Raw genomic sequence first — 19,993 nt, 5'->3', positions numbered from 1 at the left:
CTTTCTCAATAATAATTAATTTTTCCAAAAATAAAAATAAAAATAGACTCACCAGTCGTTTCCTGTTTTGGCAACGTTCTGTCTTTTTCGTCCCGTTTGATGGGGCTTCGGCTCTGCCACCATATTAACATCTGCAACAAAAACACCATTAGAAAATTAAAGTGTAAATTTTACCCTTCTTAAATAAGTTAAATTTATTTTCAGCGAACGTAAACACCGACTGCTGAAACATTAATGCTAGTGTTATTTTAACTTGATGATAATTTTTTAATGCAAATTTTTCGATTTGTTAATTAATCGAGTGTAGGATGATGCAAAGCTCGTTCACATAACGATGTGTTTTATTGAATTTAGCTCGGGACTCTGTTGCTTCTCGCAGACTCTTTCAAGTTAAGCAGAACCAGGAACTAGTTACTGAAACATTGCCATGCAAATTGATATTCGATTTTACACAAATTGAATCGTTCTACTTCGGACTGATTTTATTAAGAAGAACACGAACGAAATTTCTATTTTGCAAACACGGATGCTGGAAATAGAGTAAAAGTGAACGAAACTCATCGCGTAAATGTGATTAGCTTAAAAACAAATTCTGATACCTAATAATATGTTTTCACTTGAGTTTTACACAAAAATGTATTAAAATAAAAAAACGTGTTTTGTGATGTTTCAACAAATAAAATGCGATCATAAGACTAGAAAAGTTTCAACTTTATTGGGTTTCTTTGTAGAAAAAATACTTTAAATCTAGAGAAAATACAAAAATAAAGCATCTAGATCTAATTTTTGCATTTCTTAAATCTAATGTGTTACTTGTTGAAAAACACTTGAAATTGAGAACAGTCGAAAATAACTCACTTCAGATCTAATTTATTGATTTTCGGTTTTATTTAGACCAAACTTCTCAGTGAAAAAAAGCGAAAAACTTGCAAAATAAACAAAAATAGCTTGTTTCAGCCCAATTTTTTATTTTGTCTTGTTTTGGTAAAATCTTTTTAGTGCTCATTGGTAAAAAAATTGTCACAGTTTTAGTACTATGTTACTCTCGCATATTTACATTAACGTAAACATAACATTCAAATATGTACCTACTTCTTTAATTTTAAATTTAATTGACAAATAAAAAAAATATCTTCAAAACAAACATTATCTATTTATATTAAAAAACATATGTAAAGCCAAATCTGTTATTTAAATATTTGATGAAATCGGGTTAAAGTTTCACAACTTTTCTTTTTTTTTTAAAGTTAAAGCGAATTTGAAAAAATATTTAAGAATGTATTATTTTTTTATTAGATTTATCCAGGCTGTATTATAAAAAACGCCCCAAGCCATAATTTCATTACTTTTAAAGGCTTTATAATACTTTTTTGCTCAAAGTTAAACAGTTGTCAATTGTTTGCTTGTCTAAGATAAAATTAATAAAAATGTTCAATCCTTTCCCTACTTAATTTAATTTAATTTTCAAATTGCCAAAAATCAAAAGTTAGTGATCAATAATAGTATGTGAGCTTGTTGAAAGGCAATTTAATGAGGAATCTAAAAATGATAAAATACACAGGGTGTTACATTAAAACAACTGAAATTAATGTCACTTCCGGTGAAACAGGAAGCAGCATTGATTGAGCATCTATGCCAAACAATAGATGACAAGACACTATTCAACTTTGTTTAAAGAAGTATTGTCATATCTTTAAAAATAATCGTGTTGTGGCTTGAGGCGTTTTTTATAATAGGTACAGCCTGTGTAAGCCATTAACAATAAATTTTTGAAAACCATAGGCTAATTGCCTTTATGGCATGATAAATAATAACTCACTTTTTAGAGTGTATGCAAATGTCGAACCTAAAATTTTGGACGCAGTTTGGTAAAATTTTGTACTTTCAACAAAAAACAAACTTAAAAGTTTTCATGACACAATTTGTGTCCTTAGCAGTGTAAAAGGTTGATTAAAAACAGGCATTGATCTCAACTAAAATGAAAGCAGGGGCACCGACACAGAGACGGAACAAGGTATGTTTTATTTTTTATTCACAATCGTAAAGTAATCAAATTACTTTGCATGTGAAAAGTTGGAAAGTATGACATTTCAACTTTATTGAATATGGGTGCAAAATGGCTACTTCCTAACTCGAAAACTGATAAGGAAGTGACCACTTCCCAACCTGGAATGTCATATGCCATGTTTTTCAAAATTTGATAAATCCCTTATTGGCTTTCTTTTTTTTTTAAGAGGATGATTGTGAATAAAATAATATACAAACATTGGTGGTCGCTTCGCGCCTTGGTCATCGAATTTCGCCTTAGTAATAAATATTCTTTATTCTTTCTTTATTTCCACCTCAATATGTAATCTATCTAATTTGATACTAAAATTTATTTTAAGTTTTTTTCTCACTTTTGTGTAAAAAGAAAGTAATAAACTAATGATTAAATTAAAATTCAACAAATGAAGTCCACGGATGTAATTATTACTACGATAGATGAAACTCAATTTTTTGTTGAACAGGATACGGAAGTGGAAAATTGTGACCGTTTTTCAGAACAGCGAAAATTATAATCCAATAGATCCAAAAATTGTGTAGTACAATTTTTGGCAATTTCGTTAATGGTATTTTAATATAAAATATGTGTATGAGAAACTTTAAAAGGTCATTTGGACTAAAATGCCCTTAGAGAATATTTCTTTTGTTACATTTAAATACATTTAACAAAAAAAAAAATTGATTTCTGAAAGATGCTCGAAATCGTATGCAGTAATTTTTTTATTTTGTACTCAATGTTAAAGAGTGCTTTTATTAACTAATTTCAGTAGATAAAGTAGTCTTTTATCGTCTACTGAAATAAAATAATTTTTATCTACTGTTATATTCAAGAAATTCTGGTAGATGAGTACAATATTATACACGTGGATAAAGATTGTTTATCTATTCGTGAAAGAAGTCCACTCGTGGCTTCGTCACTCGTTAACTTAACCTTTTGACTCGTAGATAAACAATTTCTTTATCGTCTTGTATAATAAATAACTATAAGACTTTAAATAAATTAAGCACAAATAAATGTTAATTACATACAATGCAAAACAAAAATTTGCATTTTATAACTTTTTCGTTACAAATTTTTAAAATAAATGCATATTTATGAATTGCGAAAAATATTTATTAGATTGTAATTTTTCACAAAAATTAATCAACATTGATTTCGCACATTTTCCAGTCGTTTGCATATGCCAGGTGTCTCTGAATCGCCAATATTACACTTCTTTTTAAACGAAATATTGTAAATTAGGCGAATATGTAGTAGATTTTCGGGAAAATCTCCGCTGAGGCAGCTTGTATAGTTTAGTTATCTACACCTTCTCTCGCCTTTGAAGTAGTAACAATAGAGCTTTTATTGTTCATCGTTGGCTGTTAAATCGTCGTTAGACACAAAGATATTGGAAATTAACATCTTGGAGGTAATCCCGCGAAATATGTAAGATAATGAAAGGTAACTAATTCCCTCACCTCGCAGGCAGAACGAGTTAATGGCTTTTCAACGTGGTTCGAATAACAAAACTTGAGCGTTTTGCGAGATGATATATTGTCCAAGAGTTTTCAAAGTGTATTATAATCCCATCTATTCGAAAAAAGAAAAATTACATCTTGGATGCTTGTCTTGTCACACTAATTATTTTTTGATTCGCTTTAAGGATTCTTGTAATCCTTGAAGGATTAAGACTAATCGCTGCTGGTGTATAAAGAAGATTTTTTCCGGGGATTAAAGGCGACAATAATGTAAACATGTTTCGGGTCGATTGGTGTTAAGGAAGGTAGGAAGGAGTCGTGACCCGGTAGCAAATCCTGCTGTTTCATAAATTTATATCGAGTCGGTATGAGATAGTGATCCTCTAAAGCCGGCCCTGAACGATGAACAAAACCTAATTGTAATCGTCTTGGCAATCTGCACACGTTCGCCCTCCTCACCAGATGCGTTTCACTGGTATTAGCATTTTACGCGACTAACTTACCTCGTATTGGAAAATATTATTTGTTTCTGTCAAATATTATAATTTATTACCGGCGTCGGCGGAAGCCAGGTATGCCGTAATTAAATTCCGCCAAAGCGCGCACTTAATTAGATCAACTTTTACATCTTGAAGGTTTCATATACGATTTTTTCTCCGCTTCCAAGAATAATTTCACTAAACGTTCAATACGTCAACGCTTCCGGAAAGTTACAAATCGGAAGTGGGCGTAAGTTGGCAGACATGATGAGGGGTAACTGAACCGGAACCGCATCAGTATTCATGGCCTTCTTGTCGCTTGCAACTCGGACCACTCGAACTTACAGGTCAACCGCTGTCAATGCTTGTCTCCCAAGTAAATTGCTTCAGTTGCGGCCGTTTCAACGTGGCCTTGAGCCATTTCAGGACGTGGACCGCTGAAATTAACTTTGCTCTACAATCCGATGTAGATTTCATGGAAGTCTTACACTGATTCTTTACGTTTACTTTGAGATTGCTCTAAATATCAATTTTATTCAATTTCAACTAAATTTGTTTTAAAGTTTTCAGGAAACTTATCTTTTATTTTACTCACTTGTAAATAAAGTGCCTAAGAAGTGTTTATTCAAAAAAAAGAATTACACAGAAACAGAACAGATTCTAGGATTTTTTTGTCAGGTCAGGTCAAGTCAGGTCAGCTTATACATAGTATTTTTTTATTCAATTTCAAATTTGTTTTTTATTCTTCGACACTGTCAAAATTTACGGTTTTTCTCCCGTGTAAGGAAGTTTTGACAACTGTTTGGTATTTCTCAATACAAAACGTCAAATTATTTTTAACAGATTTAAAGCAAGTTTAAGCCTTGTTGACTCTAATTCGAAGAATAAAATGTTGTATTCCACTCGTTTGAGTGTAAATCGGACGCTTTATTCCACCTCGTGGATGGTAAACCACTCGTGGTTTAAAAATCCACTCGGTCAAATAAAGAGTCCGATTTACACTCAAACTCGTCGAATAAATAACTATTACGAAACTTATCTTTTATTTTACTCACTTGTAAATAAAGGGCCTAAGAAATGTTGATTAAAAAAAAAAAAGAATTACTCAGAAACAGAACAGATTCTAAGATTTTTTTATGTCAGGTCAGGTCAAGTCAGATCAGCTTATAAATAGTATTTTTTGCGACATGTTTGTAAGAAACTTTTCTCTTAAATTAAATATTCTATCACTTACTTTTTGTGACAATAAAAACTGAACAGTCTATATATGCTTAAAATTTAGGGAAAATTATGATGTTACTGCGAATTTTTTTGTAATACTTAAGTAAAGTAAATGTAAAACTAAAAATATACTACTAATCAAAGCAATTTTTTGCATTTTCTTTGTGTTAAAAAAACTGTTTATTCTTCAACATTTTTTTTTTGTTTTCTAGTTTATTCTTAAACGTATGCTGACGCTTTAGAGTTTTTAAGTATTTTTTTATTACTTAAATTTTTTCTTTCTCTTTTTTCCTATTTTTACATTCTGAAATTTTTCTATTATTTTTCTTTTGTTTTTAAGGCAGTTTCTTCAGCTTTTTTTATCTTCACTTTCTGTTTTTTTTCTTTTTCTGAATCAAGTCAGTAAAGACGATTTTTTGCTACTTTTTTATTAATTTTTTATTAAAATATTAAAAAATAATAACCATATGTATAGTAGAATAACAAATAATTATAGAGATTACTTTTTTCAATCGCTAGATTTTATGTGGGAATTAATTTTACTTTTTTTCTCTTAAATTAAAACACTTTTGCAATTTGCTTATTTTTTATTTCAATTGATTTTTTAAATTCAACAAATCTACTATACTTTAGAATTTTTAATTTTTGTTATTCAATTGAGTTTTCTTTTTAACAAACGTTTTTTTTTGTGGAATCTTCTCTTTCGTTTCTTTATATGTACCTTCATTTTTCAAATTTTGAAAAAAAAAATTTTGATATACTCGTATATGCATTTCAAATTACCACATTTTTTGAAACCAATTAATGTACATATTTTTTGTTTTACACTAAATTACTTTTGTTAATTGTTATTGAAATTCATTCATTTGAAATTATAAGCAAACTATAATTTAAAAATAATAGAGTTGCAATGGATCCAAGTCTTTTAAAGCTGTCGCCAAGAATCTATAGCAAAATTAAACAGATTTTTGTGGATGAGAATATAATTTGCAATTATTAAAAAAATCTCATAAAATTTCACATTTACTGATGCTTTCTGTGTCCGGTTTGAAAAAGTTTAAAAATGTAATTTTTGCGTTTGTTTGAGTGTTAGTTATGATGTGAGAAAAGCCGAAATGAGTGTTTCATTTTAGTAAAAAGCACACCAGTTTATCACTGTAGCGTAGTGATGACAAAATCGTTTAATTTTTCACAGCGTAATCTTTCACAGGCCACAGAGAACCGACTTTTTGCCAAACTCTAAAACGTCAAGTTTATTTTTCATATCTGAAGCGTGAATTTAAAGATAGATTACTATTTCTTCAAATAACAATCTCACAAAATGAGTCTAATAAGGCAGTATATAGTTTTAACATAAAATTTTATTAAAAAAGTGATGCATATTGCATTCCATTGCATATATAACGATCGTTGCAGATTTACTTTTCAAAGTTTATTCATAAGTTGAGAAAAACGAAAAGGAAAACACACAAGAATGCAAGCACATTGCAGATATTTCTTCAATAAATAAGCAGATTTGCTGGCGGAATTGCCGATATGTGTATTGGGGGAGATAGGACTGGCGAGACGTCAGACTGTGCCAGGACATTACTCAACAAGAGCATTAAAATAAAAAAGTGCAAGAAACTTTGAAGCCACCAAATGGATTTCAGAGAAGAGGGATTCTGTGTCTCAGTGTAAAAACTGCTGACTCGGTTTTATTTTTTCCAACTCGATTATTAGCTTCGACCGAGGAGATTCTTCTTTACCACAAACACTTGTAGCACTTTTAATAACAAAACCGTGTTTTTTTTAATTGTTGTGCTTCTCATCACCGGTCCTGTATTCCCTCGATGAATGATGTGGAACTACGCTTATAAAAATTTTAATAACGATAACTAACCACCGAAATTAGATTAATTTTTAATAAGGCGAGTGTTTTAACGTCTGGGTGTTAAAAACAACCCAGCTATCGAGTTACAAAATTAATTTTTCTCTAAAAAAAGTTAATAATCTTGACAAAAGGGGAAAAGTGTTTTTACTAAATAAACTGAATCGAGTCAAGTCGTGATGCAATCAGAGGAGTGAGCGTTATTAATTATCCATTTCCGGGGCGCGATGACATTAAAATTCAATTCGAATCAAGCGTGCCGTGAAACTGCCACGGCCTACTCTGCTATTAGCGCAAACTCGTGACAATTTCCATTTACGCACCGCTCCGCGAGTTGAGAAGAAAATTAGACAAAATATAAAATAAAATACTCTAAAAATACTAAAACAAGCATAATTTGTCTATCTCGGAGTATTAACGTAGTAAAATCTACTACTGAACCAAATAAATTTATTTGGTATAAAAAGCCGCCCTTGATAAGTAGTTTTCTTAGTTTGAAGAAAAATCCTTTAATCAAGGCTTGTAATTGGTTGAGTTGGCCGTCGTTTGTGCTTCGAAGCGCAAAATTACAATCTAACACATGTAACCGAGATATATGGCGGCATAAGTGCAAATATCATATTTCCTGGTGTATCTTTCGCGCGAACAGTTTTATTGGGGGCGTTATGGATGGCGGTTATAATTGGTTCTCGAGCCGCCTGAAACGGCCTGAAAAACTACACACACACGCCTGAAAACTCTTCTCTCTCAAACAATGAAATAAAGTGGAAATCATTCATTGAACACCTGCCCGCATTTAACATTTTACGATAATTAAATCGCCAACGAGAGCCACTTTTCACGCTCGTTACTCATTAATTATTATTATTTCCGGAGCGCGAATTCGATTAACTGCGCTTGACGCAAAACGTGTCAAGGAAATTTAACAGAAACTACTACTTATTGAGTCGAATTCAAATTTGGATTTGAATTTGGTCTTATAAAAAGAAAAATTCAGAATCGGATCCAATTTCTCAGCATTTGGATCTAAACCCATTTTTGGATTTTTAAATTTGCTAAAAAAAACTACAAATCCTGTTTGGTCGAAATCTATCTTTATTCGGTTCCGGTAATTTTAAGATATGTAACTTTTCAGGCTATTAATTTTTTTCTATAAAAACATTTGCCAGAAGGACATAAGATAGTAATTCAAACTTTTTGTTGTAATTCGAGTTACGGTTGAGAAACTTTCTTGTGGGACACGACCCGCGCCATCATAATACGGTAATTTTGCAGGAATAAAACGATTACGGCCGCCATTATTTCCCGATTTCAACTCGTTGTAATTATTGTATTATCAGAGGGTCAGCTTTTACGATTCGAATGTGTCTAGACTTGGCCGTGGTTGTCTGCAAAAAGCAACACATTGGAAACAACATCGAACAAAGTGTTGGAAACAAATAAGTTTAACGCAAACGTATGCAAACAGTTTCAAATGCATTTCATTCTTGCAAGTGCTCCTTTCTTTAAAGCAAGCTACAAGCAATTCAATTTCAAAGTAAACGCTGATCCGAGCAGACCGAAAAGTCGTCATTAATCCAAGAGGAAGGCTGTATACGGCAGCGGCTTGCATATTTAAAGGCAGGTAGCTGCAGATTAGTAAATGAAGCAGTAATTCACACCAGTAGTAGCGGTTTAGTTAATCTTTACAATGCTGGATGAAATATGCGCACCCGGAAAGCCAGCAAGTGATTGCAATTCTACTAATGTAGCGACGGTTATTTATCACAAAAGTGAAGATATTTCATTCGCGATCTCTAATCGGATCATCAATACTCAAACAAAGCTAAACGAAACAAACATTAGAAGAGTAGATAAATCAGGAAAAAATTTTCTCTATAAAAATAAAAATAAAACAACAGAAAAATAATTGTTAATTCACGAACTAAATGCTATTAAATTTTAACTTCATCTTTTCAAACTCAAAAATTTAAAACTTTTGTAGTCTTCAGAAGCTCAGTTATTATTTAACTGGGAATTTTGATATTTTGTAGACTTTATTTATATTCTCTATGGCGTATTACAGGAAAATACTTTTGATTACACAGGGTGGCCCAAAAATAAGTTACAATAACAAACTTATGTTTTTTTTTCAATGAACCACCATATAACTAACTTTTGTTAGTCGATTTTGCTTGGTTTTTGAATGAAGGTGTTTTTTTTTGGCAAAAACATCCTTTTTTTTAAATTTATTACACAAAAAGTTAAAAACAGCTGGAAAAAATTTGTTTACCACTTTAACGAAAAAAATACAAACCCTAAGTCTACAAGTCAAAAAGTTAAAAAAAATGTAGTAGTTTGTTAAAAGTTAACTAATTAAAAAAAGTTAAATGAACACCCTACTTTTTGTTTTAGCATCTAATACACTGATAAATTGGCTATCTAAAAAAAAATTTTAGTGTCTAGAATTGTTAAATTAAAAGATATTAAACTTTAAATGTTAATTGTAGCAACAATGCCTATCATTAAAATGAGCATTGTTGATATCAGGGCAACCATAGTAATTCCACCACGGATCACTTATCTAAATCTAAATTCTAATTATTTTATTATTTGTAATTGTATAATGTGATGGGTGTACCATCACATAGATAGACGACATTTATTTTCTCACGGATTGTTTTCGGTTAATGACTCTTTTTTGTCAAAAAAATTATGGCTCTGTGATATATTCTAATTTTAAGTTGCTTATTTTCATCACAATTCCCTTATAAATTAGAAACCAATTATCACAATTGACTCAAATTTTGTAGGTAATGTTAGAATACATGGCACTATTTGATAAATTATGCTTGTGCGTTTCAATTTTTTTTTCATGGCTAGGTAGATTTTTTTTCTAGTGCCCCTCGTATATAGCTACGTATCAGATTTTTTTCAAAAAAGTTGGATCTTGGTGCACATTACAAATGTACGTATTAAACTATGTGTAAAGCCAAGTTCAAAAAAAATAAAGTTCGCTTTCTGTGTGATTCTTAAGCACCCTTGAAGGACGTCAAAGGTTATTATCACGCCATTTTGAAAATTAATGTCTCGATTTATTGTGCAGTCAAGGCATCGTCTTTTAAATATCAAGCGATTTAAAGTTCAAACAAGAAGCGAGGCGAGTAAATATCCCCGCCTAAATTAATTAATGAAGTAATTAATGATGGGTATAATTAAACTTACAACACGACGACATTTTATAAATTAGCCAAAAATAATCCGACCAGCTGTTCGCAAAGTTCCCGTGATTTAAATGAGTCCTTCAACGGATTTTTGAGTGCTTTAAGTTGTCAAGGTCGAGTTATTAGGGCCGTAATCCTGAAAATCAAATTTAATGACTTGAAAATCAAATAGTGAAAACTGCTTCGCCCGTAAAATGGAGAGATTTCAAGAAACTCGGAGGTTAATTTCGGTTTTAATTTTCAGATTCATGAAACTATTTTATGAGCAACATTTCTCACTTCAATTTATTTTTGCATTCGGTTCGGCCGACTAAGTCGTTCTTAAACTGTGTTGAAACGCTTTTGGAATTCGGAAAAAATCCCCTAAGATAAACACTTGAATAGTCGGAAGCTTTAGAAATGGTGGCGGTTATACATAAAAAGGTTTTAGGTACGTGTGAAGTGTAACAGAGTCGTCCCGGTGACGGCCCAAAGGCGATTTTAACATCCCTACACGAGTACTGCATTAACGGAAGAAAGCCTATGGAAGTGGACTCGGTTCTTGCCTCTCGTTTTATACGGACAAAGTACGTGTGGAACGGCCTTAATTCCCTCATCTCGACATTAAATCTTTCGGCGATGGACGGATTTATCAATTCGGAATGAAAGCAAAAACTTTTCTACAAAAAAATATTTATATTCGTAATGTCAGTTTTCAATATTATGCATGCACTGTGTGGTTTCAATATACAACTTGTCAACGACAGACTTGTACATTATTGGAGAAGTTTATCCGGATATTGCACTACAATATTACTGATGAAAACTGAGCTAGAGACTATAGTCTTTGAAACGTCAAAATGCAATCATTGAACGACTGATCCACAAAGACACACACTGTATATTTGTCAATAGTGACTCAATCGATGGGAAAATTATTACGACAAAATTCAGTTTTAATTTCCTGTTTGTTATGGCCTTAGATGCCACGAAATTGCAACGGGTGAGTTAGAAAACAACTCTATTTTGACGAAAATTCTTTTGTACTTTTATTGACATTAATAATGTGTACACTGGCGGTCAGTAAATTATCAATTTTTATTTAGATAAAAAAGAACAATTGTCTTATGAGTAAAACTATTAATTTTTTTTATTTCCATATTCAGTTAAAGCAAATTATCTTAAAAAAATTGATGGCATTGATAGAGAAGAAAGAGATAGAGAATTTTGACTTTTCTTAATAAAAATAACAAAAATTGTAGAGACTAGTTCCCGCACTAAATTTAAGCCAATCAAATCTTTTAAATTTTTTAAGTTAAGTGAACTTTTAAAAAATTTCTTCATTTTTTAGTTTTTACAAATGCAAAACATTAAAAATTTGTTACAGTTTCAAATTCTGTACTTTTTTCTTTGCAGAAGTAAGAGAAAATGTGTTCTGACTGTCTTAGTTTTTGTGTAATATATTTTTAAAACGTGCGTTTTCGTCAAAAAAAAAACCGTCTTATTTTTAAAACTAAGCAAAATCGACCAATAAAGATTTAGCAAAACATTGTCATAAAAATTCAAAAATGCCAAGAAACATAAACAGGGTGTCCGTTTTTCGAGCTCCACCATGGGGAAATTAAGGTTAAATTAGGGCAAAGTTGCGCATTTTCATGCTGAACAATTATCTGAAAGAAAATTTAATGTGGCATTTTTAGTTTTTGAATTATTGGAAAAAAACGGAAACTTGTAAGTTTTGTTTTTATTTTTAAGCGAAAACTAAAAGACCTAGACGTTTTAAACTAGGACCTTCTTCAGGCATTTTCTTACAACGAATATAAATCTGTCATTGTATTTTCCAAGGCGCTTTTGTTGTCAGAGTTACAACACTCAAGACTGTATTTACTTATGGACGCCATACTAGATTTCTTTATTTTTGCTCCTGATTACAACGATTTTGTTCTTTTCCAATAATTCAAAAAATGCCACATTAAATTTTCTTTCAGATAATTGTTCAGCATAAAAATGCGCAACTTTGCCCTAATTTAACCGACCTCGTATCTGTTATAATAACTGAGATCCCTATGGCAGAACTTGAAAAACGAACACCCTGTAGTGTTTTATTTAGAAAAAAAAAGTTTGTATTGTACCTTATTTTTTTGACATGCTGTATAGTTGAAAATAATTTTAGGTGATGCCCTATCTAGTATCTATCAATTTCCTATATACGTTTTTTAAAATTTTATTATTTAAAGGTCAATACTGGACTTTACCAACTCGCTGGAACACCATGCAGAGGGTTTTAGTTTTTGAATAAAATTAAATTTAAAATGAGGTCCTAAACAAGACCAAAAAAAAATTAAATTAAATTGTTTGAAGTTAGTTCTTCGAAATCCATTACAATGTTAAAAAAAAATGTGTTAAAAATTATCAAAATCAAAAAAAAAGGATTTAAAAAGAAATGCAAAAACTGTTAGCCAACTTTGGAAAAAAATACTCTAGATCTAAATTGAAAAAAAAATCCCTTACGATTTTTTTACAATTTTTGTTTATGTCGGTGAGCTGCGGATAAAACATAATTCATCTGTCTAGTTAACCAGAAATTGACATTTTTTAGTAGAAAAACTCATTTTAATTTTTTAATAAGAAGAACCGAGACATAAGACAAAACAAAACTATAATAAAGCAACCTTTCTTGGACCAAAAATTATCTCCAAATTTCTCTTTGGAACAAGCCCGTTTTAATCAAATTTTGCAACCAAATCCAACTTTTTGCAAGTAGTTTAAAGTTTGCAATCGCCATGGTGGGCATTTTGTTTAGCATTCTCTAAACCATCTACTTTTTAGATTCAATACATTCCAATCGGTCCTCCAATTTTACCTGGCGGTCCCAACAGACCAAACTAGAAACTAATTTAAGTTTTGAAATCCGCTTTTCTCAGATTTATACGAACAGATTCGACCGCAAAATCTCACGGAAAGGATCGAATTTTATCACATCCTGTCTTAAGGGTGCATCGACTACTTTATAGCATAGCCTTTGTCGATAGTGTCCATAAAACTATAAAAACTGTTCAGTTGAGAAAATCGAGCAGAATATTGTTTTAAATGGGCGATAGTGTTCTACTTCCAAGTTTGAACCAAAATTGCGACTGATAAGATAAATAAGGGTCTTTGTGTATTTTAGTTTATCGGCAGAAAAGTGACAATAACAATAAAACGATTTTGCTAAAACTTTCCTGAAATTTTGCAGTTGATGCAATTTATTCGTCTAAAGCAACAAACACATTCTGCTTAATCCTCTTTTGAATAAAATGATAATAAATAATGAGCTAAAGATGGTGCAAGAATAAATTATAGCCGAGTTGTTTATCTATAGTTAGAATAGGGGCCGTTGTGTTTATATTTAACATCAAGGTGTCTATTTTAATGACATAAATGCATTCCACTGCAAAATTGAATTTGTGCCAGAGTTTGTAACGTCAATTATCGTTTTATTGTTTCATCACATACTGAAACTTCGGCACGAGCCGCGTAGCGGCGAGTTGAGAAACAAACGACTGCTTGAATAGCCTTCTGTAAACGAGTACTAGTATTTTTGTAATTTTTTTAAAGTATATTTTTAGGTTTTTTTAATTTTGCGTCAGTTGGTGCGTCGTATCAGTGCTATTTATGAAGACGTTGGAAAATTTAACTTGAATTGACATTTGCCATTGTGCGTAATTTTTTTACGCCACCGGAAATTCGAAAAATTGGTAAGAATATTAGAAAAAATATTTGCAATAATATCACCAACATTTAAAACATAAAATACACTATAGGCTGTGTTAACAAGAAGCGTTAGCATTTTAAAACGCAAAATATAAAAAAAATCTGCATACATGAGCCGAGTACCTGGATGTCTAGTGTTTTAATGGATTTCAGATCTTGACGTTAACGCAATCTTGTGAACTTTGTTCGCTCAAATAAGTTTAATATTTATGTTGATAGCTGTCTCGTGTCGGCTTAGACAGGTTTGCAAATTTATGAAAATAAATAATCCAGAAGCGTTTCCGTGATGGCACCGCCGATCTTGTCGGTTCCTTGCACTCTCCGATGAGTTTTAACACTTCTGCACCGGTGTTTATACGATAAATCCACTCGATTGCGAGGTATTTTTAAGCAGTTTCATAATTCTCATGAGATTTCTACGATGTGTTTATTTGCCGGGAAATTCTTTGCATAGCTGCGAAACTTTTGATGAGAAACTTACGACGAAACGAAGACTGTATGAAAAAGGTAATTAAAAAGGATCTTGGTAAAAGCGAAAATTTAAAAAAATATTATTCAAAACATACGGCAGTGGAAGTAGTAAAAATCAGTAACTGATATTGGTTTGCCTTGAAAATTAAAGAAATATAGTCCGGTCAAATTAGTCATAAAAATAACGAAAATTCCGACAGAGCTAAATTTTGGTGGAGACCTTGAGTATACCATTAGAAATAAAGTGTCAAAAGTCCCTATCGATCCCATGTGTGCTAAAAAAGTTATTTGGGGTCAAAGTTAAAATTTGAGGTTTTTAAAATTATTTCTAAAGCGGTAAGTTTTATCAAAAAGTAGCCCAGACAAAAATTATAGATCTTAATTATCTACAAAAATGGTCCTTATTCTTTTTTTTCTAAGAATTACTATTCCTGAGATATCGCGATTCTAAAAGTTGAAGGAGTCACGTTCTACCTGATATGCACTTACAGAGTGCGACAAAGACAAATGCCATGTTGGATAAAGTACCACGAACATGGAAAAAATTAAAAAAAAAATCTATCAAAAATTTCGAAGTTATGAGAGTTTAAATTTTCCGTCATAGTGTAAAAACTCTGGATTTACTCATTCATTTACAATTTGCCCAGTCGTTTACAAAATGACTAGGCGTTTTATAAAACGACTGAATTTGTAATTAGCCTACGACATACATATACGAGTAAGAAACACTTGTATTAAGTGCCTGACTATATATACGTGGTATATATAGGATGTGTCAGAACTAGCGCCCCAGAGAAAAATTTCAAGTAAGGTAAGATACCAGGAACATGGAAAAAATGTTTAAAAAATTCTATCTGTCAAAAAAAATTGACATTTGACATTTTTTTATGTCTATTTAATGATACTGATGATTTTGTATATGTTTTTTTATAATTACTTACTAAAGGTACAAAAATTTTGTCAATAAAAGCCACAAATAACATTAAACAGAGTTACAGTTTAGGATACAGCTTCCTTGTTTCCGCTTCTAATAGCCTGTAGCAAAAAAACTTAGAAAATTATTTTTCTATTTCGGTGTTAGAATAAGTCTATTTCAGCACCCAAATGACGTCATTTGTGTGCTGGAATAAATCGTTGTCGTTAATTTAATTTTAGTGACGGACTTTCTTCACAATTCATTTTCAAATGTGAAAATAAGAATTGTTTTTATTTTTTACAGCCGCCTAAAATTATTCCACATAAATGTCGCTAACCGTCGCATCATTCTCTAGAAAAAAAATTAAAATTTTCGTTTTTTTAATTTAAAAATGATATAAAGCGGCAAAATAGAAAAAATTGTATAAAGCACTTGTTGCAGAAGGTTCTTCAAGCACTCATTTGTTCCTCAACTCGCCGCTACGCGGCTCGTTTCGGAATTTCAAATTTGTGCTTGAATAGATACCTTCTGCAACTTGTACTTTAATATACTATTTTCCAACAGAAATAAATAGAGTAAAAGTATAAAATTTAAACTCTCATAACTTCGAAATTTTTATAGATGGAATTTTTTTTGATATTTTTCATATTCCTGATACCTTACCCTACATAGCATTTTTCTTTGGGGCGCGAGTTCCGGCGCACTTTGTATGTGCATGTCATGTAGAACGTGACTCCTTCAACTCTTAGAATCGCGATATCTCAAAAGGACCATTTTTGTAGATAATTTTAAGATCTATAATTTTTGTCTCAGCTACTTTTTTGATAAAACTTATCGCTTTCGAAAAAAATTAAAAAATCTCAAATTTTGAACTTTGACCCCGAATAACTAATCGATAGGGAATTTTGACACTTTATTTCTAATGATGTACCCAAGGTCTCCACCAAAATTTAGCTTTGTCGGAATTTTTATTATTTGAAATGTCTATTTCAAAATAATTATGTTTCGAAATTAAAAACTAATCAAATCATATTTTAGAAATTTAAAGATAACAGAACATAGCGGATTTGGTTAATAAAAATGTCAGAATTTTTATAAAGAATACAATGAAATCCCGATGAAATTCGTAAAATAGCGAAAATAGAAAGAAGACTAGATGTTATTTAAAAAATCAATTTAGAAAATAAATATTGAAATTCGACTTGTGCAATAATTTTTGAGCTTCTGAAACAATAGTTGTTTTTTAATGTTTAAAATTAGATGTTTTTTCATTTATCAAACATAGATAGACATTTTGAAGTTTTTTGATAAGCAAATTAATAAATTTATTAGATACAAAAAGAACTGGTGTTTTTTAAATTTTGTATGCTATTTAACTTTTAACAAACATCTTAATTTTTTTAACCTTTTGACTGCAATACACTAAAAAATAAATAACAGTAAAATTTGTACTTTTTTCTTTCAAAGTGTAATTCTTTTATTATTTTTAAATTTTGTTTAAATAGAGTACGTTTTCGTCAAAAAAATAAAATCTTTCAAAAACTTAAGCAAAACCGAACAACAAATGTTTAGATTGAAATCATAAATTAAAAGCAAAGAAAACTTGAGTTTTAATACAAAAACAAAAGTTTGATATTTTTGAAACGAGTATGCTGCCACTAACATATTATTTTCTAAAATGATTCCTGTGTATATAATAATATTAAAAATAATAAACCCCGGAGTAACTTAACCTTGACCCACTTGAAGTGGTGTGACAAATATATTTTTAGTCCGGAATCATTTTTGGTTCGTAGTCACCATTCTGGTGCGTGTTTTATGAAGACACTCGCTCCCTCGTTGTGTTTATCCGATGAAGTCGTCTAGCTTTCGCCCGGAATGGAGTTTTTTGGGGTAGTTTCGTGCTCGGCAGTTATTATCATCCGTAATTATCTAGATAGATGCGGTCTATGAGAATAAACCTCGACTATAAAAAAATCCACACCAAGTGTCTGGAACTAGTTGGCACCCCTTCATCCGTGGGAACGAGTCCCATTGCAATGATAGTCTATCTGTTCTAGACGTTGAATCTCGATGTTGCACAAGTCGAACGACGAGGCATACTATGCCTGCGGCGGGCATGCCAGTCTACAAACATGATTTAATAAGCCGTATGATGAATCGGTCATAACTGTAACGATGCTTTGGCATGAACTGTAATTTGCGTAATAAGCTATTTGCTTCCGCATTAATAGTTCGACGATTTTTCGCGTGATTTCGGACCGTATTTTACAGAAGAGGTGCGTCGAGTTCCGACGCATTTTCAGGAACTCTACCAGAAAATAATCACTTTTTTCTCGATATCCTCGATTTTTATAAAATTAAAATATGTTAGAAAAGCCAAATTTTTCTAAATTTTTCAAGCATTACACGCCCTCGAAAAACTACTTTTGAAAATTCTTCTGGCTTTATTAACTGTTTTTTATGCAATTATTTGCTGATTTTAAAAATAATGTTCATTTTTATTATCGTGCAAGATAATATGGCAAAAGATAATAAAAACATTATACAACTCTTTGTAAACTCAAGAAAATCGATTTTACGATAACAAAGCTCTCATGCTTTTATGCTCTTATGCTTTGCTTCATTTGGTCTTATGCGTTTATTCTTATTATGCATATAAGAATTAGAGAAAAATTGTTGACTTTACTACTACCAGACTTACCTGTCAAAAGCAGCGACCTTATGTCGCTGCGCTACCAGGCCACCGGCCAGTGTCTCTCTTCTAATCCAATATAATCATACCCAAATTAGCTAGTTATTCTATAAAACCACACTGCTCTACAAGAAATAAATATGTCGATAGTAATAAAGTTAACACTCTTGAAATTTCCTTGTTATAACGAATACCTACATTTTTTTTTTAATTTTGACTCACGATCTGAACTTGTGTTTTTAATCAATAACTTTTTATTAATAAGAAACTCCTATTTGAAATATTCTTATTTTTTTTTAATATTGTAGAATTTTGTTATTTAAAAAATCACTTTAGAAAATAAATATTGAAATTCGACTTGATGATATTTCTTCTATTTTTGGGCTTCTGAAACAATAGTTATTTTTTAATGTTTAAAAAAAATATTTTTTCGTTTATCAAGCATAGACATTTTAAAGTTTTAGATAAGCAAATTAATAAATTTATTTGATACAAAAAGAAAAAATTTGGTGTTTTTTATTATTTTGTATGCTATATTTAACTAACTAATTTTTAACTATTTACCCTTTTGACTGCAATACACTAAAAAAAATTATAACCGTAAAATTTGTAGGTATTTTATTCTTTCAAGGTGTAAATTTTCTTTTATTATTTTTAAATTTTGTTTAAAAAAATAAAATATTTCAAAAACTAAAGCAAAATCGAACAGCAAATGACTTTCCGGACTGACCTGCCACGCCACCGGCCAGTATTTCTGATCTAATCCAATATACTCATACGAAAATTAGTTAGTTATTTTATAAAACATCATGGCTGTACAAGAAATAAATTTGTTGATAGTAATAAAGTTAACACTCTTGAAATTTGGTTATTATAACGAATATCTATTTTTTTTAATTTTGACTCACGATCTGAACTTGTGTTTTTAATCAATAAAAACCGACCTTTTATTAATAAGAAATTCCTTTTTGAAACATTTCTATTTTTTTAATATTGTGGAGATTTGTTTTTTCCATTTTTTAATAATAATAAAAAAAACAGTGAAAGACTTGTCATTTATTTTATGTTGTTTCTCTACATATTAAAATTTTTTGACAAGAAATTAAGCTTTAGGCTAAACAAGTGTTGATAAAAAATGGGTGCGTGTTATTTGCCGGAATATAATTACAAACTAATCTAAAACTAGTTAAACGAACTCTCTCTTAGCGCCAGATTATAAACACAAAAGTTTCCTCTCCGCTTTTCTCCCCTATCTCAAAGCATCAGCACATTTTGCATTAGTAAAAACGCCGGCGATAAAAGTTGCTGCCAACATACGTGACTAATTAACCAAAAAACTACTTAAAACTTCTCACTTAATAATCCCTCGTTTAAAAATTGCTTTTATTTGTAACAAGATTTTCCCATATTGTGTGTAAAGGGTCCGGCCCATAATTTTCTTACACTTTCCACGGCCGGTTTATGTGCCCTTAAAACCTGGACGTGCTCCAAGTATTTTGACACGTAGGTAGGTATATCATTAACGAAATAAACATCAAAATTTTTATAGTCCTGCAGGTTATTATTCTGGGATATTAAAACTGAAGGAAATTTATGTTGAGGGGAGGGAGCGATAAACACAAGGAAATTTTCGGGGGCAATTCAGTGTTGTTTGGTTCTGATTTGGTGAAAACTTTGGTAAAAAATTTAATATCCAATTATTTTTTGTAGAAATGAAAATTTATTTTTTTGTCAAACGCATAGAAACCAAAAAAATAATAGATCAAAATTGATGTTATTTTGTTTGATGTACTCGACTTAGATTTAGATTTTGAGAAAATTCTCGTCAAAAATAAGCCATAATGATATTACTTTTGTTTTTTTCAAGTGTTTAAAAAGTTCGTTTTAGATTTAGATTTT

General features: G+C 30.9%; 1 protein-coding gene across 2 annotated transcripts in view; it reads right to left on the bottom strand.

Moving 5' to 3' along the window:
* The window catches only part of LOC123005775 (heterogeneous nuclear ribonucleoprotein C-like), a 183,657-nt gene that overhangs the window by 52,926 nt on the left and 110,738 nt on the right, over nt 1-19,993 (bottom strand). For both annotated transcript variants that reach the window (XM_044399733.1, XM_044399741.1), the window contains one exon: nt 53-131. In XM_044399733.1, the coding sequence (XP_044255668.1) occupies nt 53-131 (79 nt within the window). The remainder of the gene's footprint in view (nt 1-52; nt 132-19,993) is intronic.

Source organism: Tribolium madens, unplaced genomic scaffold, assembly GCF_015345945.1.
Source record: "Tribolium madens isolate multiple individuals breed KSU strain unplaced genomic scaffold, Tmad_KSU_1.1 Scaffold_11;HRSCAF=98;Tcas5.2_LG3b, whole genome shotgun sequence".
Classification (NCBI taxonomy): Eukaryota; Metazoa; Arthropoda; class Insecta; order Coleoptera; family Tenebrionidae; genus Tribolium; species Tribolium madens.
The sequence above is the reverse complement of the archived record's forward strand: the minus strand, read 5'-3'. Positions and strand labels throughout refer to the sequence as shown.